This window comes from Narcine bancroftii, chromosome 2 (assembly GCF_036971445.1).
Source record: "Narcine bancroftii isolate sNarBan1 chromosome 2, sNarBan1.hap1, whole genome shotgun sequence".
Lineage (NCBI taxonomy): Eukaryota > Metazoa > Chordata > Chondrichthyes > Torpediniformes > Narcinidae > Narcine > Narcine bancroftii.
The window spans coordinates 184,068,270-184,092,838 of NC_091470.1; the positions used below are offsets into that span (position 1 = coordinate 184,068,270).

Here is a 24,569-nt window from a genome sequence, read left to right on the forward strand (position 1 = left end):
GCACCAGATTCAAACCCAGGTTGCTAGTGCTGTAGCATCATTGTGCTATCCGCTACGCCCTCATGTTGTAAAAAAATATTTTAAAACGATACAGTGCAGGCCATGAAACCCATTCCACTCATTTGCACACAATTAATCCACCAACCTTGTACATTTGAATGGTGGGAGGAAACTGGAGCACATGGAGGAAACCCATGCAGGCACGAGCAGGATGTACAAACCTCTTACAGAGAGCGCGGGATTCAAACCTGATGGTGTAAACAGTGTCGTGCTAACTACTACTCTAAGCATTCCACTCACGATAGATGTCTCAGCATGTTGACCGGTGACTTTGACCCACTTTTCTCCCTCCCCTTACCCCTCCAGTTTCTACCAGCAGTTCCTGGAGCGGGAGGCGGGTGTAAAGCAGGCCTTGCGACGGCTGGGGAACCTGACTCAGAGGGTGTCCTTTGCGAACAAGCGCATCGATACCATTCAAGGTGAGTGACCTTCAGCGATCCGGTCAGGTTTTCTCAGCAAGCGTAGGTGGGATTATCGGGAGAAGTTTGTTGAGCGTAACAGTATCTCCCCCCACCCCCCCCCCCACCCCCACCAAATGTCATTGTATTTCTGGTTCCCTGTGGGAACTTTACCCTCTCCAAAGCCTTTTCCACAACTGACATGGAGCGAAGTGAGAAGTACTCTTGCCCTCATCGTTCAGCTCTGTGTAACCCCTTGAACAGGATGTTGAGACGCTTTAATTTAATTTTGAATACAGCATGGTACAGGCCCATCCTGCCCCTGAGCCCATGCCACCCAAAATAAACTCGTGTGACCAATTACTCCTTTGGAATGTGGGAGGAGACTGGACGAAACCCACACTGTTAGGGGAGAACGTGCAAACTCTTTAGTGACTTAGGTCCACTGGCACTTTCGATGTAGGAACCGAACTCAGCCATTCGGCCCATCCTGTCCACGCTGCCAATCCATAATGAGCTGATCCATTCTCCCACTCAGCCCCACTCCCTGCCTTTCTCCCCTTCAACTTTTTTTGAATATTTTATTTAAAAATGTCGCAGACATGTAATTAATAAACTTTTAAATAAACAAATATTGATTAAATTTAAAACTATAATGATTATATGCTGGTTTTACCCTTCCCTTCCCCTCCATCCCTTTTATACCCTCCCCCACTAAAGCATTAGACAAAAAAAATGTGGTAGGTATACAATCCTTTATCTGGAACCTTTGGGGGGGACAGTGTGTTCCGAATTTAGGATTTTTCCAGATTTCAGAAAAAATGCCAGCTGCCCCAAATTTAAGCCCACCCGAATTGTGCTGCCGTATCCTCCACCCCTTTCCAGTTGCGCTGCCATCTCTCTTTCTCCCCCCCCCGCCCGCCAACCCAAGTCGCGCTGCCATCTTCCCCCCCCCCCCCCCACAGTTGCGCTGCTGTCTCTCTCTCTCTCTCTCTCCTTTCCGGATTTTAGATGTCTGGATGAAGGATTATGTACTTGTACATAGTGATATGAAATATAGAAGAGAGAAAAATTGTTTCCTGGATTGAACAAATGGTCGATTTGCACACTGGGCTCCTACAGTATTTGTAAAACTGTTGTCGAGAAGGATCAACCCAGGACATAAGAGGCCAGAAGTACATTTTTACATATTTACCCCTAAACTTTGCACACACGGGCTCCAAAATTGTAAACAGGCAGTATATTTATTTCTTAAATTGTATGTAATTTTCTCCAAAGGAATACAATTTTGAATTTCTGAATTCCATCTCTCCTTGCCTAAATATGCATCTGATTTCCAAGTCACTACAATACACTTCCTTGCCCCCGCTACTCCCCATAATATTGGATGCCCTGACTATTCGGATATCTGTCAATCTTGGATATACCCAACGTCCTGGCCTCCACAGCTATCCGTGGTTGCAAATTCCAGAGGTTCTCCATTCCCCAGCAAAAGAAATTCAAGGTTCCTTTTATTGTCACATGATATTACTTTACGAATGTAACATACATGATATATTTTAACTTCTGCTGCTAAAAGGAAGATAGCACAAGTTGCCATTAGTATTGCCCGGTGCCCCTTGCAGTACAAGAGAGAGTCCTCTGCATCTCTGTTCAAAGTGGGCTCCCTTCAATCCTGAAGTTGTGCCCTTTTGTCCTAGACTCTTCCACGTGGAACAACTTCGCCACATCTACCCTGTCTACGTTTTCGCTAGCTGTCCGTTTGTTTGACTACCAGTTCCCTTCCAGCCAGAACTGGAGTTGTTGTGGCAGGGAGGGGCTATACAGGAGGCACGGTGTCACCTGGACTGGGGTGGGTGGGGGGTGGGGGACGAGTTGGCATTGTACCGCAGCCACTGTTTTTTGGACAGCCCCTATCTTTCTTTGACCAGGATTGTGTGCTCGGAAGGAGGCACTCGCTCGGCTCCAAATGCAGGAGAGAAGCAGGCAGCCAGAGAGAGGCGTCATCAGGTTGGTACCATGTAGAAACTGCTTCACTTGGAGGGACAGGGGATGCACTGTTGCCCTTTCTCAAGGGTCAAGTGTCTGTGAGATGGAGAACGATGTTGACAAATGTGAGATTATCCTCTTTGGTCTGAAAAATAGAAGATCAGAATATTAAGGAGCAAATGAGGTACTCAAGAAGTATAAAAATGCAAGAAAAACATCAGGACGGTTGAAAGAAAACATGAGGTTGCTTTGGCAGACAATGTGGAGGAAAATCCTAAGGGTTTCTGCAGGTATATTAAGAGCAAAAGTATAGTAAGGGACAAAATTGGTCCCCTTGAAAATCAGAGTGGTCAGAGATAGGGGAGATCTTAAATGTGTTTTTTTTTGCATCAGAATTTACTCGGGAATCTGGCACAGAGTCTAAAAATAAACAGTGAGGTCCTGGAACGTATAAAGGTTAAAGAGGAGGAGGAAAAGCTTGCTGTCTTAAAGCAAATACGGGTGGATAAGCCCCCAGGGTGTGACAAGATATTCCTTCGGACGTTGAGGGAGACTAATGTAGAAATTGGGCGGATTTTGGCAGAAATATTTAAAATGTCCTTTAGCCTCAGGAGGGCTGCTGGTGGATTGGAGGGTAGCTCTTGTTCTTCCGTTGTTTAAAAAAAGGCTCCAAAAGTAACCCTGGAAATTATAGACCAGTGAGCGTGATGTCAGTAGTAGTTAAATTAATTGGAAGGTGTTCTTGGGGTATATGGATAGCCAGGGCCTGATTAGGGATAGTCAACATGGCTTTGATCATGCTTAACCTACCTTAGAGTTTTTAGACGAGGTAACCAGGAAAGTTGATGAAGGAAAGGCTGTGGATGTTGTACGCATGGACTTTAGGAAGGCCTTTGACAAGGTCCCATATGGGAGGTTAGTCAGGAAGGTTCACGATGCTAGGTATTTGTGGTGAAGTAGTGAACTGGATTTGACAATGGCTACAGGGGAGAAGCTAGAGAGCAGTAATGGATGATGACTTCTCGGACTGGAGGCTTGTGACCATTGTAATATATCGATCTGGATAGTGAGGTAAATTGGATCATCAAATTTGCAGATGGCACCAAGATTGGAGAGGTGGTGGACAGCGAGGAAGGCTTTCAGCTTGCGGGGAGATCTGGACCAGTTGGGAAAATGAGTGGTAGATGGAATTTAATGCAGACAAGTGTGAGGTGTTGCATTTGGGAAGGACAAACCAAGGTGGGATATTTATGGCAGGTCTAAATCTTCTCTGCATTCTTTCAATTTTATTGCTCTCTTTCCTGTAGTTAGGTGACCAAAACTGCACAAAATACTCCAAATTTAGCCTCACCAATATGTCATACAACTTTACCATAACTTCCCAACTCCTATATGCAATACTTTGATTTATGAAGGCCTAAAGCTCTCTTTACAACCCTATCCACCCATGGCACCACTTTCAGCGAATTATGCATCGCCACTCCCAGATCCTTCTGTTCTGCCACACCCCTCAGTGCCCGACCATTTACCATATACATCCTACCTTGGCTTGTCCTTCCAAAATGCTACATCTCACACTTGTCTGCCTTAAATTCCACCTGCTATTTTATAGCCCATCCATTCAGCTGGTCCAGATCCCTCCGCAAGTTTTTGCCGTCCACAATTCCTCCAGTCTTTGTCTCAATGATCCAGGTTTGAATCCAGCACTGTCCTGTAAGGAAGTTTGTGCATTTTCTCTGAGAGTTCTGGTTTCCTCCCAACCTCTAAAATGTATGGGGTTGGGAAGTTTGCTGGGTGTAATTGGGCAGCAGAGGTTTCATGAAGAAGGTTCTTCCCATTTTAAAAAAATGTGATATAGAGGCTCCATAAGGCACTGGTGAGACATCACTTGGAGTATTGTAAGCAGTTTAGGGGTCCTCGTTTAAGAAAGGATGTGTTAACATTGAAGAGGGTTCATAAAGATGATTCCAGGAATTAAAAGGCTTATCATACAAGGAGCATTTGACACCTCTTGACCTGTACTCAAATGAGGGAGAATCTCATTGAAACATTTTGAATATTGAAAGGCATAGTCAGAGTAGATGTAGAAAGGTTGTTTCCCCACGGTGGGAGAGTCAAGGACAAGAGGGCACAACCTCAGGATTGAAGGGCGTCCGCTTAGAACCGATGCAGAGGAATTTCTTCAGCCAGAGGGTGGTAAATCTGTGGAATTTGTTGCCGCGGGCAGTTGTGGAGGCCTGGTGATTGGGTGTATTTATAGCCCCTTTTACACTTGCAAGTGATCCCAGGAATCCAACACCTATCGGCCTTTAAAGTGGCGAGTGCGAAAGCAAAATCAGCTCAACGCCGGCGTCATCTCGCACTGGGGATTGATGGCCTCGACCCCTAGTACAATCCCTGGAGTCTGCAGACGCCGGCATTGCAATCAGACAAGTATGAAGCAGGTAATTACATTGTGGGATTAAAATGACCCAAGTTTTTGCCTGAGTGCAGGAAGAAAAGATTAAAATGATGATATAAACTTTGCTGTGGGAAAGTCGCAGCGGGGGAGAGAGAGGAAATAAATAACAATAGTGGACAAATTTTAAACAGCATGAGAAAATTGGTAGTGCTTTTTCACACAATTTATAAAGACCATGGGGGTGGGGGGGGAACCAATGGCCAACCTGACCGCAGAATGCTGTGCGGCAGAGAAATCCTTTTATGAATGCTCCATTTTGCAGCCGGGCATACAGGCCTTTCTCTGCTGCATGGAATTCTGGGAGGGCAGATCCGCCATTGCTTTTGCTCAAGGTATTTATAAATTGTACACAATAGTGCTACCAACTTTCCCACACTATTTAAAAATTGTCCACTATTGCTATTTGTTGTACTTTCCCACGGTCCCTTATAAAGGTTTATACAGGTCGGCACAACAACAGGGGCCGAAGGGCTCATACTGTGCAGTACAAAAAGCTTAATTATGTTATATTTAGGCATGATTAATTTTGTTCAAATATAAGATCATAATACATTGATCAGGATTTAGGGCCTAACCCCAGGGATGGCTTCTTGCATGTGTAAAAACGTTCAGTGTCCCAGTTAGGAGTGATCAAGTGTGAAAAGCCAAACCCCCCCCCACATTCCTATCACGGGACACTGAACAGCCAATTTAGTGGGAAGTAATTGTGAAAGGGGCTTAAGGCAGAGATTGATAAGTCCTTGATTAGCCAGAGCATCGAAGATTATGGGGCTGAGTGGGGAAATGGATCAGCTCACAATTAAATGATGGGACAGACTTGATGGGCTGAATGGCCTGTTTATGCTCCTATGGCCTAAAATTCCGAGCACCTAGGGGAAAACTATGTAGTAACAGGATGCATGTGGGAGCTGCACAAAGGGAGCACTTGAGGTCAGGATTGAACGAGCGTCCCTGAACCCATGAAGCAGCTGCCCCGGGGCCTGCCTGTCTGTCACCCAACACCCCCCCCCAAGAACCAATGGGTGGTGGGAGGGGGTTTTTCGCTGGTTGCTCTTCTACCTCTTGCTGCTGGTGCCCAGCAAACTCTCCCACTCTGTTCCCACAGGCACACCCGTGAAGATCTGGAGCGGGAACTCGAGCTGCTGAACGGGGAGAGGGACCAGTTGGCGGCGGAGTTGAAGTGCAACTCACAGCTGATGGAGAAGATGGTGACAGAGGCGCGGACGAAATGTGAGTAACTGCAGCCAAATGTGATCTGTCCACAGCCAAGACCATAAGACAAAGGAGTGGGCCATTCAGCCCATTGAGTCGGACCCACCACTTGATCATGAGCTGATCCATTTTCCAACTCAGCCCCATAACCTTCAGTGCCCTCAGCTAATAATCAAGAACCTATCAACCTCTGCCTTAAATACACCCAGCCTCCACAACCAACAAATCCCACAGGTTTGCAAATTCAAAATTCCTCAACATCTCTGCTCTAATCGGACACCCTTCAATCCTGAAGTTGTGCCCTCTTGTCCCAGACTCTCCCACCTTGGGAAACAACCTATCTACATCTACTCTGTCCATCCCTTTCAATATTAGAAATTCTAAAGAGGTAACAAACCCTCCTTGTATTACAACCCTTTTACTCCCAGAATCATCCCGGTGAACCTTCTCCGGACCCTCTCCAACTTCAGCATATCTTTTCTTAAATGATGAGGCCTAAACTCAAGGTTCCTTTTATTGTCCCATAATAATACATCAATAATGTACATGATATACAAGATATACTTTTGTCTGCCATAAGAGTCCCGAGACCCTTCAGGGGACCTACTTGCCCTCAGCCACATTCTTGAATCTCAGTTCCCGGTTACGTGAGCCATTCTCTAGCGGTCTAGAGCCTACGCAGGTCCTTCAGCTGCCAAACCCCTTGATCTGGTCTGGAAACTCTCCATATTCTCATTAGATCAACCACACCACTGGCCAAAAGAGAAATCATCCGAGCCCGTACATTCGCCTCCGGCGCTTCCGCCGCCAAGCAGAGTCCGGTCCAAACCATTGGCAACCCCAGCTCTAGACCAGAACCTCAAAGACCATCAGGAGTCTTTCAGCACCCCTTGTGGCTCAGTTCCAATACCTGGTACCCCTTCAGCCGGTCTCCAGCAGTCCGCAGCCAGCACGTGCCTCCTGACAGCAGCCCCCCCCCATGGGTTCTGAGTCGCCAGCAGCACCTCAGAGCCCCCTCACTATTCACTAACCCGTGGGTTAGTGCTTCTCTGCTTCTCCTTCTCGGACGGGGGCGGTGGGGTGGTCACCCTGTTTTCTGGTGGCCTGCTCCAGTCCTCCTGATTCCCAGGAGTCTGTAACCCTCGTGGCTGATGCCGATCATAGGCGCTGCCGTCTTGGGTCCAGACCCCCGCGGTCACAGGATTTTAAATAAAACTACCGTCGGCTCCTTTAGTGGGCTGGGCTAAGCCTGTGGGAAGCCGGCAGCATTTGACTTGGCGGTTGGACCCCGTGGGAGCACTGTATCTTCGGTCTCCGTGGGTCTGCGCCTGCGGCAGCGCCGCCAAACTACTCACAACATTCCAAGCAAGGTCCCACCCGTGCCTTATGAAGCCTCAACATCGCATCCCTGCTCTTACATTCTACTCCTCTTGAAATGAAAGCCAGCTTCGCATTTGCCGCCTTCACCATCAAGAATAGGAAGAAAAGCACCTTGTATTTCGGCTGGGAACTCTCCATCCAGGTGTCTTGGACACTGGCTTGCTTTGGTCTCTCTCTTTCTTTATTTTCCCCCCCCCCCCCCACCCATCTCCTTACTGGAATTAAAATAGGGTATCAAGGGAGAAGGCAGGGGGGGAGAGGGGTGGAGAAGAAGAATGTGTCAGCTCATGGTGGAATAGCAGAGTGGACGTGATGGACTGATTTCAGTAAGGAGATGGGTGGGGGGGATAAGGAAAGAGAGAGACCAAAGGAAGCCGATTCTGCTCTTGTATCTTCTGGTCTTCCCTCTCGCTCTGGATTCAGAGAGAACCCCCTCCCCGAATCAAATCTTTCCTTGCCTGCTCTCTTATCCTTGTCCACTCCTATCTTGGCTATTGCCCTGTGCCCCTTCTTCCATCCACACCCCTGCCTTTTAACGTAGGCACCTGACTGCTTTTTGCTGATACCTTGATGAAGGGCTCAGGCCTGAAGCAGTAGTTGTATAATTTTACCTCCCATAGATGCTGCAGGACCTGTTCAAGTTTTCCACTATTTACTGCAATCACGGTGTCGGCAGGCATTCTGGTTTCACTGTGCAAGCAGCCTGTCGTAATGCGCCTAACGGCCAAATAAACACAGTCGCCACTGGCGTCTGTCGCAAGGTGCCTCCAACTGGTGGCGGGGGTAGGTTGAATGAACTGAGAACCTCTGCCTCTGAGTCGATAGTTCAAGAATCAGGGGCAGGGATTCAAGTTTATTGTTATCTGATTATACAAGTGCAACTTGGCAAAACAGTGTTCTCTGGATTTCTGTGCAAAAACATGCAAACGCACAACCATACCTAACACACACATAGACAAGCAATACATATGCAGGGTATGTGTTTATATACAGTAAAACCTCTGTAATCCAGAATTCAAGCAATCGGCAGCCTCAAGCCACTGTCAAAAAAGAAAATTGAGGAAAATAAATTTTAAAAATTAAATAAGAATAAATTAAATCAATGGAAAATAGGGTTCAGGAGCAGGCCATTCAGCCCTTCAAGCCAGCACCGCCATTCACTGTGATCACGGCTGACCATCCGCAATCAGTCCCTCCCCCTTTCCTGCCTTCTCCCATATCCCTTGACTCCACTACCTTCAAGAGCTCCATCGAACTCTTTCTTGAAAGCATCTGGAGAATTCCATAGATCCACAACTCTCTGGGTGAATAGGTTCTTCATTCTAAATGGGGATATATGACAAAGGTGGGCCGAAAGATGGCAGATAGAGTTTAATACTGATAAATGAAAGGTGCTATATTTTGGTAGGACTAATCAGCAAAGGTCATACACGTTAAATGGTCGACAATTGAGTAGTGCAGGAGAACAAAGGGATTTAGGGATTCTAGTACATAATTCTCTAAAAATTGAGTCACATGTAGATTGGGTGATATATAACCATATAACCACTTACAGCACAGAAAAGGCCAGTTCGGCCCTACTAGTCCATGCTGTAACAAATTCCCACCCTCCTAGTCCCACTGACCAGCACCCGGTCCATACCCCTCCAGTCCTCTCCTCTCCATGTAACGATCCAGTCTTTCCTTAAATGTAACCAATGATCCCGCCTCAACCACGTCTGCCGGAAGCTCATTCCACATCCCCACCACCCTCTGCATAAAGAAATTTCCCCTCATGTTCCCCTTATAATTTTCCCCCTTCAATCTTAATCCATGCCCTCTAGTTTGAATCTCCCCCACTCTTAATTGAAAAAGCCTATCCACATTTACTCTGTCTGTCCCTTTCAAAATCTTAAACACCTCCATCAAGTCCCCCCTCAATCTTCTACGCTCCAGAGAAAAAAGCCCTAGTCTGCACAACCTTTCTCTGTAACTCAAACCTTGAAATCCTGTCAACATTCTCGTGAACCTTCTCTGCACTCTCTCTATTTTGTTTATATCTTTCCTATAATTTGGTGACCAAAACTGTACACAGTACTCCAAATTTGGCCTCACCAATGCCTTGTACAATTTCATCATAACCTCCCTACTTTTGAATTCAATACTCCGATTTATGAATGCCAACATTCCAAATGCCTTCTTCACCACACCATCTACCTGAGTATCAGCCCTGAGGGTACTATTTACCATCACTCCTAAATCCCTTTGTTGCTCTGCACATCTCAATAGCCTACCATTTAATGGATATGACCTATTTAGATTTGCATATGACCTATTTAGATGAAAAAAGCTTTTGCCATGTTGGCTTTCATAAATCAGAGTATTGAGTACATGAGTTGGGATGTCATGTTGAAGCTATATAAGGCATTAGTGAGGCCAAATTTGGAATATTGTGTGCATTTTTGGTCACCAAATTACAGAAAAGAGAAAGAAGATTTACAAGAAGATTGTCTGGGTTTCAGGGAAAGGTTGAGCAGGCTGGGACTTTATTCCCTGGAGCGTAGAAGATTGAGAGGTGATTTGATAGAGGTCTTTAAAATAATGAGGGGAGACAGATAAAGTCAATGTGGACAGGCGTTTTCCATTGAGAGTGGGGGAGATTCGAACAAGATGTGGATTGCGGTTGAAGGGGGAATTTCTTCACTCAGAGGGTGGTGGGAGTGTGAAATGAGCTTCCAGCCAACGAGGTAGATTCAGGTTCGATTTTAATATGTAAGGAAAAGTTGGTTAGGACTATGGAGGAGAGGGGCGTGGAGGATAAGGGCCTGGGTGCGGGTCAATGGGACGAGGTGGGAGAAGGTGTTGGGCATGGACTAGAAGGGCCGAACTGGTCTGTTTCTGTGTTGTAATATAGTTACCTTCTGTGGGTCTTTAAAGCTTTCCCAATCCTCTGGCTTCCCGTTCATCTTTGCTCAGTTACACTTCAGAGGCTTTATCTGTAAACCTTGGGGGGGGGGGAAAGCTGGTTAATTATCTGTAATGTTATTGTTCGTCTTTCGGGCGGCTCCATGGAGGGACAAGAACCTGCAGGTGCAGCAACAGTTAAACGTTTTCAAAGAATGCAACTGAAAATAAAGTAAATGTTTTACGGTTTATAAATTCATTCAAGTTTGTTCAGTGTAAGTATAGTGTAATATTTTTGTCTTTTAAACTGTTTAATGCAGGTGTATTAGCTAGGCATTTTAAGTGAAAGTCTCAACCAACCAGAAAATGTACTTATCCGGCATCTACCAATCCCCATAGGTACCAGATACCAGGGTTTTACTGTATAGAAACCCCCTGGAGTATATATAATAAACCTATTATCCAACCCAATGGAACTGATAAATGCTGGATAAGTGAATTTTTGGTTGCTTGAGATTTCTCGTTGTGTGGCTTAGCGAGCTAATGGTGAAGGGCACCAATTTTAAATTTATGTCTTTTTTACAGATTTCTGGTTTTTTTGCCATTTGCTTGAATTCAGGATAATGGGTTTTACTGTTTACATAAATAAAAATAAATGCAGGTGTGTCGCTTAATGTCCACGATGCGTTCTGTGAAATTAGGCTTCATGAGATGTGGACGTTGTGCGAAAGCAATTAGCAAAGCTGTATGGGATACTGTAGTGTACCTATAAATTTTTATTTGTAAGTAGGGATCCATGTGAGGACAGACATGGAGCAGTGGGGAGAGAGCGGGACAGTGGGATTAGTGTGGGGACCAACACGCGGCTGTGGCGAGAGATCTCACGGTAACTGAATAATTATGGGACCATGGAAGTACATGCGGTTGAACGTTGCCTGTATTGTTTAATAAATAAGAGTCTCAGAGGGTTAATCTGAGGAGTTGAAAAGCCTGACCACACGGGAAAAGATCTCACGGCATTCACCCTGAAAACTGGCCTTGGTGGTGGCCATGCCTTCAGTGGCTTTAGTCCCCGGTTGTGAAACCTCTCTGCTTCCCCTCCGCGCCGCTCCGTAACACCCACCATTGTTTCCTTGTGCTTCCTACAGGGTTTTGTCACTGTTGCACAGTGCTGACGTCCCCCTGTTTGTCAGGGAAACTGCTCACCTTTCCCCTGTGCTTCGTTGCAGTCGAGGCAGAGTTAAAGGAGCAACTGGCCATCACAGGGCGGCTGGAGCACGCCTTGGAGGAGATGGCGCAGCGAGAGCGAGGGCTGACTGAGCAGTTGGCGGTGGCTCAGCGGGAGCAGAGGGACGCTCGGGAGGCCGTCGAGGCTCTGCGGGCGGAACTATGCCAGCGGCAGGTGAAGTACAAAGAAGGTGAGTTGCTGCCTTTGTCCACTTAGTGCAGGGAACCCTCAGCCATTGGTGGTGAGAGAACATTCTCCGTGGATTTCATCCTCATGCACGCCTTCAGTCGTCCATCAGCCCTGTTTCCTTGACAGGAAGGGGGTCTTGCCAGGCTAGGCTGGCACGGTGCCCATCCTTCACTGCCTTTGAGAAAGCGGTGGTGGAACAACCCACTTGATGTCTGTGTGCTGACTGTCCTTTCAATGTGCTGTTGGCTGGAGAAATGTGGTAATCGGATCCTTTGACGGTGCCTGTCAAACCTGGCCCTAACGTTCAATGCGATCATGGCTAATCTGCCTTCCCTTCCGAGCCAGTTTCTTGTAAGCCTCGTTCAATAGTGCATCTGCCTTCTCATTAAACAGTGTAGCAATTAGCACAATGCTAATTGCAGTGCCAGTGACCCAGGTTTGAATCTGTCGTTGTCTGTAAGGTTTGTTCTCCGTGACCTGTGTACATTTCCTCCCACGTTCCAAAGGGATTTGTCGGTTAATTAGTGTAATCACGGGCTTGTGGGCCTGGTATCGTGCTGCGCCTCTAAATTAAACGCCTCCAATGATCTCATCTCCACATCCACCCAGGTGGAGCGTCCCGGATGTTCGCCTGCATTTTGCAAGAAGCCCCCACCAAGACAGTTTGCGAACGGCCACTCTACCTGTCGCCTTGCTTCAGATTCTCCCATGATCTCAGCATCTACACTGTTTTTCCCCGTTCAGATCTTCGATAAGATCACCCCTAAATATTCAAAATAAGAATTATTGGAGTGGCATGGTTACCGTAGATGTCAGCGCAGGGCCATAATAGTGCCATCTCTGCGTGGTTTTCTTCCTCCAGGTGCTCTGGTTTCCTCCCAATCATCAAAATTGTACTGGGGGAGGGGGTGGTGGGTTGTAGCTTAATTGGGGCATTTGGGCCGCAGGCCAGGAGGGCCTGTTGACATGTCCAAATTTTAAAATTTTGTGACTCAGAGGGAAACGTGCTGCCAGCTGCCCCCGTCCTTGATGAGAGATTCTGGGGAGGGGGAGGGAGCGTGCTGCTGAAGCGGTCTTGGCAGGTCACAGCGGTGGACGATCGATTGGGGACACTGAGCTAGTGGTGGAGTGAGGGAATGGTGGGTGAAATGCTAGTCAAACGGGCTTTAAACACTCGTTAGTCATACAGAACTCTCCACAAGGTTTTGGGCAAAGACACTTCCCCCCCCACCTTTATTTGCCGCTATGCTCCACAGTTTTGAATTTGTAAAATTCACACGTGATTAAAATGTACATTCAAGACTTTATTAAAGGGTATTTGTGTACATTTTGGTTTGGCCATATAGAAATTACAGCACTTTTTATACATGTCCCTAATTTCGGGACACCTAATATTTGGGACATAGCAATGATGTGTATATGAAAGTGCTTTGTGGCATATCCCGTGCATGAAACGACTGCTGTTTGCTGGGGTTAGTTGACATGAGCAAGGTGGTTTCCAGAACATTGGAAGTAGGAACAGGAGTAGGCCAAAAATGGCCCATCGAGCCTGCTCCGCCATTCAATACGATCATGGCTGATCTAATTTATGACCTAACTCCACCTACCTGCCTTCTCCCCTCCCCAAAGCAAGGGGAATCCATGAGAATAGTGACCAAGACCCAGTTTCAATCCAGTGTGGAGTTGGTCTGTGATCCCTTGGCATCACCCTCGGGGCTGAGTATCTTCTCTGGTGATGCCCTGCCAGGCCTCGATTGCAGCCACCTTCAGATCCTGCTTGTTTCAGGGGTGGGGTGGGGGGGACCTTGTCACTTCAGCAAATGGAAGGCATGCTCAGTTGGATTTAGATGGGGTGACATTACTGGCCATTCAAGAATTAATCAGTTGCTGGAACAGCTTTCTCAACCACCCAATCTCCCAAACGAAGGATTTAAGAAGTGCCTACTTCATTTCGTATGTCGGTTTTTAAAAAAAGATTAGATATTTCTCTGCAGAGACATTTAATTTAGACCTGCGTACAGACCCTTTTGGCCCCAACTGCCCAATTACACCCAGCTGACGTATAACCCCTGTGTGTTTTGAAGGGTGGGAGGAAACTCACGCAGATGCGGGGAGAGAGTACAAACTGCCTACAGACAGCGATGGATTTGAACCTGTGTTGCTGGCACTGTTGACACCCTAACCGTTGTTCCTTGCTGTCCGGCACAGCGGGCCGGAGTAAGATTGGGGAGTGGGTGGATACTGACTGGTCAGCAATGTTCCTTGCAGCTCTTCAGGAGAAGGTGGCGGAGGCAGAGAGCAAGGCGGCTGAACAGCTGTCGGAAATAGAGAAGCAACTCAACGAGGCCCGCAGGGAGCACACCAAGGCCGGTGAGTGGGGCAGTGCGGTCATCACCTGGCTTCTGCAACAGTCTCCTTCACCACCTCCCCCATCCCTTCGTCCCTGTCTCCCTCTGGCCCTCATCTTCCTCACCCCTCCCCCTTTCTCTCGACCACAGTTGTCGCCCTGCGCCAAGCGGACCGTCAGGCAGCAAGGGACCGGGAGCGACTGGAAACTTGTGGGAAACTCCAGGAGGAGCAGCACCGGCGGGAAAATCAGCGCCATGTCGAGCGGCTGCGCGACGCAGAGAGGGATAAGAACCTCCTCATGGTTAGCAGTGGTCCCAGAAGGCAGGGGAGGTAGTGCGTGATTGCCCAGCGTTAAGGGAAGTGGGGGGTGCGGGGCCACGTACCTGGACTGGTCAAGATGAATGGGGCAGGGAAATGCAGAGGGCTGGTGGAGATAACCCTCCATCAAAACCATCCGGGGAGACCCTTCATCTGACAAGTTGATTATGTAATTCCCCAAAAACTGAGGGTAGGTGAGATACAAACCAGAGGAGGTGTGAAAGGGGAAAAGTTTAGGGGGAACATCTTCACACAGAGTGTGATGGGAGTGTGGAATGAGTTGCCAGCTGAAGTGGTGAATGTGGGCTCAATTTTAACATTCAAGATAAATTCAGACAGGTACATGGATAGGAGGGGTTACGGACTGGGTGCAGCTCAGTGGGACTAGTTCAGCATAAATGAGAAGGCCAGAAGGGCCTGTTTGCATGGTTCTATTGAGATTGCTGTTGCTGGGGTTAGTTGACATGAGCAAGGTGGTTTCCAGAAGTAAGGGGAATCCATGAAAACAGTGACCAAGACCTAGTTTCCTCCCTCCACCCATCGACCAAATTAATCGGCCCCAGTGTGTCAGGGAGGAAATGGGAATGTGGGACAAATAATAATGCAAAGAACAGCGTGAACGTAGGATGAGTGTGAATGAATGCTTGATGACTGGATTCCCTGCTGTGACATTTTCTGTCTGACTCCATGTCTATTTCATTGGATATATTAAGTGAAACAAGCCGAGCTGGCTGCACAAGGGCACACATTTGTTGGAAGGATATGCAATTAGGGTGGTTAAGAAGCCAAATGATATGCTGGCCTTCATAAATCATAGTAGAGAGTATAGGAGCTGGGAAGTGAAGCTGCAACTGTTTAAGGCATTGGTGAGGCCAGGTTTGGAGTATTGTGTTCAGTTCTGGTCTCCAAATTATAGGAAGGATGTAGATAAGGTGGAGAGGGTGCAGAGAATGTTTACGAGGATATTTCCTGGTTTACAGCATCTAGATTACAGGGAGAAATTAAGGAGACTAGGACTTTATTCATTGGAATGTACTCTTTCCCCTGAGTGCAGGGAAGGTTGGAACAAGAGGGCATGAGTTAAGGGTAAGGGGCAAAATGTTAAAGGATCCTTTTTCACACAGCAAGTGGTGGCAGAATGGAATGATCTTTGAAAAGAGATAGTTGTGACAGGGTCCCTTCTGTCATTTAAGAGAAGGTTGGATGTGAGGGGGTTGGAGGGTTATGGGCGGAGAGCAGGAGGGAGAACTAGTGGAGTTGTTCAAGTGAACCGGTGCAGCTCATAGGGCCGACATGGCCTGTTTCTGTGCTGTAAACTGTGATATTTATAATTGGTGTAGAGCATGTTCCTAAACCCATCCTATCGACGTATCTGTCCAATCTTCTTAAACACTGCAATAGCACCTGTCTCCTCATGCACCCACCACCCTCTGTACACTGGGAAAAAGACTTTCTGCGTTCACCTGATCCATTCCCCTCGTGATTTTTGACACCTCCATGAAATCATCCCTCACCCTCCAGGGTATTCAAAGGTTACAGGGACAAGGCCGGGCAGACTCGATGGGCAGGATAGCCTATTCCTGCTCCCATGTCTTATGGTCTAAAGCCCTAGCCTATTCAAAGCCCCCATAGGCACTGCAGGTCCTCAAGCATCAACGATGGGATCTGCTGCTGTCTGCGAGGGGTTTGTACATTCTCCCTGTGTCGGTTTCCTTCAGGTGCTCTGGTTTTCTCCCCCCATTCTAAAACATTTGTGGGGGGGGTACAGATTAATTGGGTGGTATAGACTCGAGGGCCGAAAGGGCATGTTACTGTGTTGTACGTCTAAAACAAAAATGCGACCAGGGGTATGTTTTTGTGTACGGTAGGCGACGCTGAGACAGGAAGGGCTGTTGAACCAGTTCAAGAAAAGTCGAGCTGCAGCTCTGCACACTTCTGCTTCCCTGTCTGACCAGTCGGAAGCAACGGGAACCCCACCTCTATCGCAGGCCAGAGCCAAGGACTCCAGTAAAGGTATCCTCCTCATATGATGCAGATCCAAACAGAAAATGGTGCTGTGAACCATTATCCTTTCTCCAACAACAGTGAAGTAAAATCAAAACTGCTCATGGCAGGTGGCATGGTCAGCATTGCACTTGGCACCCCGCTGTTACAGTACCAGCGACACAGGTTCTCGTGTCTGTCCTCCGGATGCTCCAGTTCCCTCCCATCCTTCAAACCGTACCAGGGTTGGAGGTCAATTGGGTGTATTTGGGCAGCCAGACTCTTGGGCCTAAATTTTACCCTTGCTATGAGCCCAAAGGACCCCAAAAACCAGCAGCAATAAATATGCACCAAAACAGAGGGTTAAATAAAAGTAGTTTTTAATTATAATTGAACAAGAAAACAGAACTAAACTTTAACTTATTACTTAATCTACCTAACCCACTGAATCCCCCCTTCTAATACTAAGTGCAGGTGTGTGTAATGTGTATTGAGGATTAGAAAAATTCTTTGGATCACTGGTTGCAGGCAATTCTTGTACTGTGCAGAGAAGTTAGCATTAATAAAGTTCACCAGGCTTTGGTGCTTAACAGGCAAATGGAGGGTTCTTGCTGGTTTTCAGAGAGATTCCTTTTGTTCCAGGACATCTGCACCTGACTCCTTTCCAATCAGTCTTGCTGACGAAACTTGCCTCCCTCCAGGATTCTCCAGATGATGCTCTTTCTTTCGGGTCACCTCAGACAGCCAGTCTTCTCCTTTGACCAGACAACCTTCCAAAAGTTTGCCAGCTTTGTCCTTCTGGAACTGATTTCTGTGTCTCTCCTCTCTGAGAGCAACTGTTCCGAGTCAGCCTGCAAAGATCACATGTTCTCCAGGAGAGCTGTATTCTACAACTTTGTTGCTCTTTTTGCAAAAAGCACTCTGCAAAAGTCCTGCGTTTTGAAATGTGTGTGTGCAACCTGCTCTAACAATTCCTCCAAAACCACCTCAAAATACGCTGTCACATCCTGTATAAATTTTAAATTTAGCACAGATGCTGCAAATCTAAAATTTTTAAAAATCTGGGAATACTCAGGCAGGATCTTGTGATGAGAGAAACAGCGGATGTTTCAGGCCAATGGCATTTCACCCATTCTGATGCAAATCCCTAAAAAAATTAACCATCTTACCATCCCCAGACACTGCCGAGAATTTCCCCCATTTTGTTTTTTTTACAACAAAATGTTTAATTATCTCGTTATCTGTGAGATCTCGCCGTGGAAAAGATGGCTGCGTTCTTGTCCACAAAACAGTTACCAGACTTAGTACTTGAATAAAGCAATTCAGATGTTGGAAATCAACTCAAAGCAGAAAACGCAGGACTGGATTTCACTCTCTCAAGTCTTCGAACACTGTCACCTCAGGGAGACGCGGTTAGTGTAGCAGATCAGCACCAGTGAACCAGGTTCGAAACTGGTGCTGTCTATAAGGTGTTTTCACTCTCTCCCCATGTTGGTGAGGGTACCCCCCCCACCCCCCACGTGCCTCAAAGCATACAGGAGTTGTAGGTTAATTGAGTGGCATGGGCTCATGGGCCAGAAGAACCCGTTACGGAGCTGCAGGTCTAATTTTTAAAAATATTTAAGGCCAATACTTAGAATGTGATAGACTGAACTGTCATTCAACTCCTCAACCCCGACACCTCTGTTCCCTCCATCTTCCCACTGCACAGTTCCTCTGAGCTGGGCTTTTAGGATTTTTCACCCTTTTTTGGTGGGCTGTTGAAGTGAAGGAGGAAATCCCACGAATGATCTCCTGCCATCAAAACTCCCCTTCCTCAAATACCCAGTTTATACCTGACAAAGGGATCAGGCCCGAAACATTGGCTATCCGTCGCTTTCTGTGAACGCTGCACAACCTGCAGAGTTTACTCCAGAGTATCACACTCGACTCCAGCATCTGCAGATATTTTTTTGTTTAACTCCCATTCTGGGGGTCGTTACCTCTCCCCCAACCCCACATCTTTGGAGCACAGGAGGGAACGGGGCAACCAATGCAGTGAAAACTCAGAAATTCTGGGGGGAATTCAGCAGTGTCTGTTGGAGGTAAAGACGTATCGGGCCTAAGCCTCTTCAAGACTTGAGCCAAACACAGGCAGGTGGAGGACACAGGTCAACAGCCATAATTGGACAGCGCGAGAGCAGCAGGGAGTTCGGAGAGGAAGCAGTGAGATAGCCTCTCACAGAACTCCCTTTGACGAGGATAACATTTTCAGGGTAGGCATACCTCAAAGTGATTTCTGTGGAGATAAAGATATATCACCAACATTTTGGGCCTGAGCCCTTCAAGTTACAAGCAAAAAGCAGGCAAGCGCCAAAATACTAGGACAGGATGGGCATCCGGACTCCACAGACTTCGCCAGACAGAGGTCAGGGTTGAACCAGAGTCTCTGAATGCATGGGGAGGGGAGGTAACTCTACCTACTTCGTTACTGACCTGCACCTTCAATAAACATATTCACGCCAACATGCATAGGACACTGCTCACAGCATCAGCTTTAAAAATGTGTGCCCTCCGATTTGAAAGGTGCACTACAATCATTTTTTTTTCCTCTGTTCCAGATTCTCTTGCAGAGGTTCTCAAGGAACTGCAGGTTTTGAGTGCAGCAGTGATTGGAGAGCGAGAGGAGAGAGAGCTGACTGACGAGGAGGAAGAGGCCAAGTAGAAGGGAAGGGAAATTCTTGGCCAACTTTACTGTAAATTTCTACCTAATATTCATAGGACTAAAACACAGAAGCCTACAGGCACTGAGATTGTTTTAAAAACTCACCAGAATGCTGGAGGAACCCGGCTCTCACAGCGTCCATCGGCCGTGGTCAACATGGGTACAGTAACTAAAGCGAAACGGGAGTGGCCTCTCCAGGGTGCAAGCCAGGGAAAAGTTGATGTGGAGATCCGTCTGCAGCTCATGCAGTGGGACTCTCTCTCCCACCCACCCACCCCCCCCCCCCCCCCCCCGTGCTCATGAACAGTCTGGTTGATAGTTTGGTGCCAGCATCAGTGCGGGAGTTGCTGTGCCATTGCTGGGTAAAGTAATCCGCCACCTTTGAGACTCAGACTCTGTTTGTAACCCTCTCTAATTTTACCAATTTATCTCCCAAAAACATTTCCAAATATTCCATCACAGTACAATGAGAAATGAAAGACTTTTCTAATCCAGAATTAAATTTAGACATATAGCACAGTAACAGGCCCTTTCAGCCCATGAGCCCAATCACACCAATATGTTTTGAAGGGTGAGAGGAAACCGGAGCACCCGTAGGAAACCAACGCAGGCATGGGGAGAAGGTACAAACTCCTTAAGGACAGTGCGGGATTTGAACCTGGGAAAATCACAGATCCAGGGTTTAGGAATTCGAGCGCCTCTCTTAAATGGCCTGGAGGAATGGATGTTTGCACTTTGTAATGCCAGTGTTATCTCCCACATCAAAGACATGTTCCTGGGACACAACCACCACAGCCCTGAGGAAGGACTTCCGTTTGAAGAACAGGGGCCCATCTCATCTCCAAGTGAAGACCAGCATTGTGACCCACAACCAGCATCAACAGATTATTTGTTCAATTTTGCATCAGGCTATTTGGATTTCCAGGGGGTAATCACGTGGTGCAACATAACAACGGTGGCAGGAATGTTATGAAGGGCGGCAGGGTCAACGCAGACCTGTGTCTGTGTGGGCTTCCTCCCACCTTCCAAAGGTTAATTGGTGTATTTTGGGCACGGTATGTCTAAATTTAAATAGGTATTGTGGCATGGATCATTTCCAAATTGCCAATTGCTGTGTTGGCGCAGAAATGCTCAGACATCACAATCTACATTAATATCTGGGACAAATGGATTAAAGTTACCATTACTCAGGGCAGCGCAACGCTGCGGCAGTGGCCCGAGTTTCAATCTGGGAACTTGCATTTTCTCCCCGTGAATTTTGCCCCGGTTTCCTCCTCCTCCTCCAAAAATGTACAGGATTGATCACGAGGGTGTATCTGGGTTCGGGAGCCAGAACGGCCTGTTACCGTGCTGTGTATCTCAGTTTTTTGAAAAAAACTGATGATACGTCAGGTGGGTGATCACGTTTAAAGGACAAAGAATCTGAAAAGGGATAAAGAAAGGTGAAGCTGGCAGATGGGAGTACAATATGGAAAAAATTAAATTCTGTACAAAGATGAAGGCAGCATATTCGTACTCAAAATGAATGAGACAAGAGGTTGCAATGCAACGGAAACAAGGATTCTCGCGTGCACATGTAGGACTGTAATTAGGCAGACAATAGAACGTTATCATCAGGGAATGGAATGGGGAGTGTTACCCTTTATTACTGCGAATGGAGTGAACAGGTAGATGAGTCTTGGAGCTTTACAAGGTAGTGATGAGACAGTGCCTGGACTTCTTGATCCTGTTTTCATCACATTTTTAGGAGTGATATTTCCATTAGAAGCAGTTCATTTAATATTCATTTTATTTGAAAAAGGCATCATTTAAATGACATGGTGGATTTACTCTTTGTTAAAGTCTGATACCTTGTTTCAGAACTCTCAGTACTTCTTTTTGGCTGAGGCTGGTCGTGCCGATCCCCGCTTTCTTTCTTGTGCCTCCGCCTTGCTGGTCTTGTCCCCGTCTAGCCGGTGCTTCACGAGGTCGACCGTCTGCTGGAGGATCCCCGTCAGGACAAATTCGGCGTTCACCACAGGGATGCCGGCGTCGCGGGCGGCTTTGCACTTGGCGAGGTCATCGGGACACGAAATTACCAGCGTCTTCTCCTGTCCCGTGACATTGATTCAAATCACAGGCATGTGATTAGCATCTCAGCTTTATTACCCGTCGAGAAACCTTTCCAGCCCTTGTTCCCAAAGAAGCAGGGTGCCTGTCGTGTGCAGGACACCGAAAGTTGCAAACATTTGTATTAGTGAAGTCAATGTTCGAACCACAATGTCTGTCGGATGAAACATTGCTTTCTCTCCTAGGAGAGATAGATTTGGACCACAGAGGGCTGTTCTTTCCCTTTTAAATAGCTTGATTTTTTTTTACAAATATCAAAGGAACTGAGTTACAGGGAAAGGTTAAGCAGGTAGGGGCTTTACTCCCTGGACTGTAGAAGAACAAGGGAGATTTGATAGAGGTGTACAAAATTATGAGGGGTACTGAGGGTAGGTGAGATACTAAGCAGAGTTCATGGATTAAGGGAGAAAGGTTTCGGGGGAACCTTCACACTGAGTAGTGGGAGTGTGGAACAAGCTGCCAGCGGAATTGGTGAACGTAGGCTCAATTTTAATATTTTTAAAAATTGGACAGGCACAAGAATGGGAGGGGTATGGACTGGGTACAGGTCAGTGGGACTAGTCTGGCACACACTAGAAGAGCCTGTTTTCTGTGCTGTAATGTTCAGTGATTCTATAAAGAGCCTTAAACTTCTGATGAAGAGGTAGGCTCATTCACAGCAGTGCTCCCCCAGTCCTGCGCAGATAGACAGTGAAGATTGGCTGTCCCAGTCACACAAGTGGGGCGTGAACCCAGCACCACCAACTCAGTCCATCGTGAGGAACTGTGACGCACCCAGCTAGTTCTGGTAACCCACCCACTTAGGTTGCTGGGACACATCAAAGCTGCCCAGCGTGGTCTTCCGGGTCCTTTGTTCAGTTCAAGTTTATAGTCGTGTACCAAGAGGCACCGATAAAGTTTAGGAGGTCCTGAGGGAGTGGTAAGCCTGAGGCCAGTATAAAGTTCACATGATGGCCCAGACAATATGCCTCAGAGGGCATCTTTGAAAGGACACGGGACTTTGGCATTACATTGCTGACAGAGACCGTGCTGTGTTGCGATTGGCTGCTGGTTTCACTGCTTCACAAAAAAGGGCAGTCATGCAGGATTTCCCACCGACTGCGAGAGACACTCAGAACATCCCGATGGTGTAAAAAGCAATATTTAATCTCCCGTTCGGCCCAAGATCAAACCACCACCTTCCCAATGCACTTCTCCTGACAGTCGATGCAAACAGAAAGACATTGTCCTGAGTTTGTAACTGCTGTGAGTTCATCTTTTCTCATTTCAGCACTGGCTTTTCCTATCTCTCCGTCGGAAGACATACAGCCTTCCCTACCAACTACAGGGATGAGGATGAAATGCTTCTCCCAGAGAGTAATGGATCTGCAGAATTGTCTGCCCAATGAAGCAGCAGAGGGTGCCTGATTGAATGTATTTAAGACGCAGCGAAAATATTTGGATAATAGGGGAACTAAGGGCAGGTAAGTGGAGCAGAGTCCAGGGCCAGATTAGCCATGAAGTCACTGAACTTCAGGGGACGTCCAGTAGGTGACTCCTGCTCCTACTTTTCATGTTAACACTGCAGCCTTTGAATCGTAGAACATTACAGCACAGAAACAGGCCCCTTTGGCCATTTTAGTCTATGCTGAACCTTCTGCCTCGTTTCACTGACTAATCCATAGCGCTCTATACCCCTCCCGTCCATGTACCTGTCCAAATTCCACTTAAATTTTAAAATTGAGCCCACATTCACCAGTTCAGCTGGCAGCTCGTTCCACGCTCTCTGGGTGAAGAAGTTTCCCCCTAAACTTTTCCCCTTTCACCCTTAACCCATGTCCTCTGGTTTGTATCTCACCTAAAAGTTTACTTGCATTAAGTCTGTCTACACACTTCATAATTTTGTAAACCTCTATCAAATCTCCTTTAGAGAATGGGAAAAAAAAGGGATTAAAAGAATAGAAAATTGTTTTTCAGGAAGTAGATTCTTATCCTTTGAACAAATGAGAGATAAGTACAATATAACTGGAGATACAGTGCTGGCATATTACCAACTGAGATCCTATTTGAAAGATAAATTAGGAAGCAATTTGAGTTTACCAGAGGGAAGTAACCTTGAATATGTGATTACAGATACAATGTTAATCAAAAGATTTATAACAAATATGTATATTAAACTGCAAGAAAAGGAGAATGAGGAAACAAATGGTAAAACTAAACAAAAATGGGAACAAGATTTAAATATAAAGATAAAAAAGGAAACATGGGAGAAATTATGTTCTGGAACGATGAGAAATACAATAAATACGAGGCTACGTATGATACAATATAATTGGTTACACAGACTATACATTACACCGCAAAAGTTAAATAAATGGGACCCAACAGTATCTGATAGATGTTTTAGATGTAAAAAAGAAATGGGAACAATTCATGCAATCTGGACATGTGAGAGAGTAGAAAAATTTTGGGATGATCTCAATCAGATATTAAATAAAATAACAGAAAACAATATACCAAAGAATCCAGAGATCTTTCTCTTAAGTAACATAAATTTGGAATTGATTTGGAGGATGCACAAAAAAGATTTGTTAAGATAGCCCTAGCCGTAGCAAAAAAATGTATTATGTCAACCTGGAAATTGGAAGATAATTTGAAAATACAACAATGGTATATAGAAATGAATAAATGTATTCCATTAGAAAAAATAACATATAGTTTAAGAAATAATATTGAAATATTCGAACAAGTATGGGAGCCTTACATTAAATACAATAGCGAAAACCTACCGGGGACAAACATTACCTAAGTTGATGGAAGGAGAAGGAAAGAAAAGAATGGACTCAGTAGAATTTCTGGTGTATTTTTGTTGAATGACAACATTGACTGATTTAATGCAACCTAGATTGTATACCTAAAATGGATGAGAGAGGGGGGTGGGGGGGTGGCTTGGGAGGAGGGAGGGGGGGGAGAAAAAGTCACTGTATATGTGTGAAAAAGAAAAAGTGTATATCATGGCTAAAGTGATTTATGGTGTGAAAAATAAAAAATAAAAAATAAAAAAAAATCTCTATCAAATCTCCTCTCATTCTTCGACGCTCCAGGGAATAAAGTCCTCACCTGTTTAGCCTTTCCCTGTAACTCAGTTTCTGAAGTCTGGGCAACATCCTAGTAAGTGGCAGTTCGAGTAAGTGATCCAATATTGACATCAGGCTCGTCTGCCTAGAATTTTCCAGGGTTACTTTTGGAGCCTTTTTTTAAAACAATGGAACAACACGAGCTCCCCTCCGATTCTCCAGCACAACACCTGTGGTGAAGGAAGTTTCT

General features: G+C 46.3%; 2 protein-coding genes across 14 annotated transcripts in view; one reads left to right on the plus strand and one right to left on the minus strand.

Annotated features, from left to right (window-relative positions):
- The window catches only part of cchcr1 (coiled-coil alpha-helical rod protein 1), a 52,179-nt gene extending 27,981 nt beyond the window's left edge, over positions 1–24,198 (plus strand). For 3 of the 6 annotated variants that reach the window (XM_069919529.1, XM_069919527.1, XM_069919528.1), the window contains 8 exons: positions 367–479; positions 2,390–2,468; positions 6,014–6,138; positions 11,613–11,801; positions 14,069–14,170; positions 14,299–14,450; positions 16,336–16,480; positions 19,051–24,198. In XM_069919529.1, coding sequence (XP_069775630.1) covers positions 367–479; positions 2,390–2,468; positions 6,014–6,138; positions 11,613–11,801; positions 14,069–14,170; positions 14,299–14,450; positions 16,336–16,480; positions 19,051–19,154 — 1,009 coding nt within the window. In that variant the 3' untranslated portion in view covers positions 19,155–24,198. The remainder of the gene's footprint in view (positions 1–366; positions 480–2,389; positions 2,469–6,013; positions 6,139–11,612; positions 11,802–14,068; positions 14,171–14,298; positions 14,451–16,335; positions 16,481–19,050) is intronic. The other 3 variants (XR_011351916.1, XM_069919530.1, XM_069919531.1) reach the window with 3 other exon arrangements.
- mdc1 (mediator of DNA damage checkpoint 1) overlaps positions 1,684–24,569 on the minus strand; it is a 74,198-nt gene continuing 51,312 nt past the window's right edge. For 3 of the 8 annotated variants that reach the window (XM_069919523.1, XM_069919526.1, XM_069919521.1), the window contains one exon: positions 20,926–21,244. In XM_069919523.1, the coding sequence (XP_069775624.1) occupies positions 21,020–21,244 (225 nt within the window). In that variant the 3' untranslated portion in view covers positions 20,926–21,019. Of the gene's footprint in view, positions 2,593–8,736; positions 8,823–10,397; positions 10,484–20,925; positions 21,245–24,569 lie in introns of those variants that run through there. The other 5 variants (XR_011351915.1, XR_011351913.1, XR_011351914.1 and 2 more) reach the window with 5 other exon arrangements.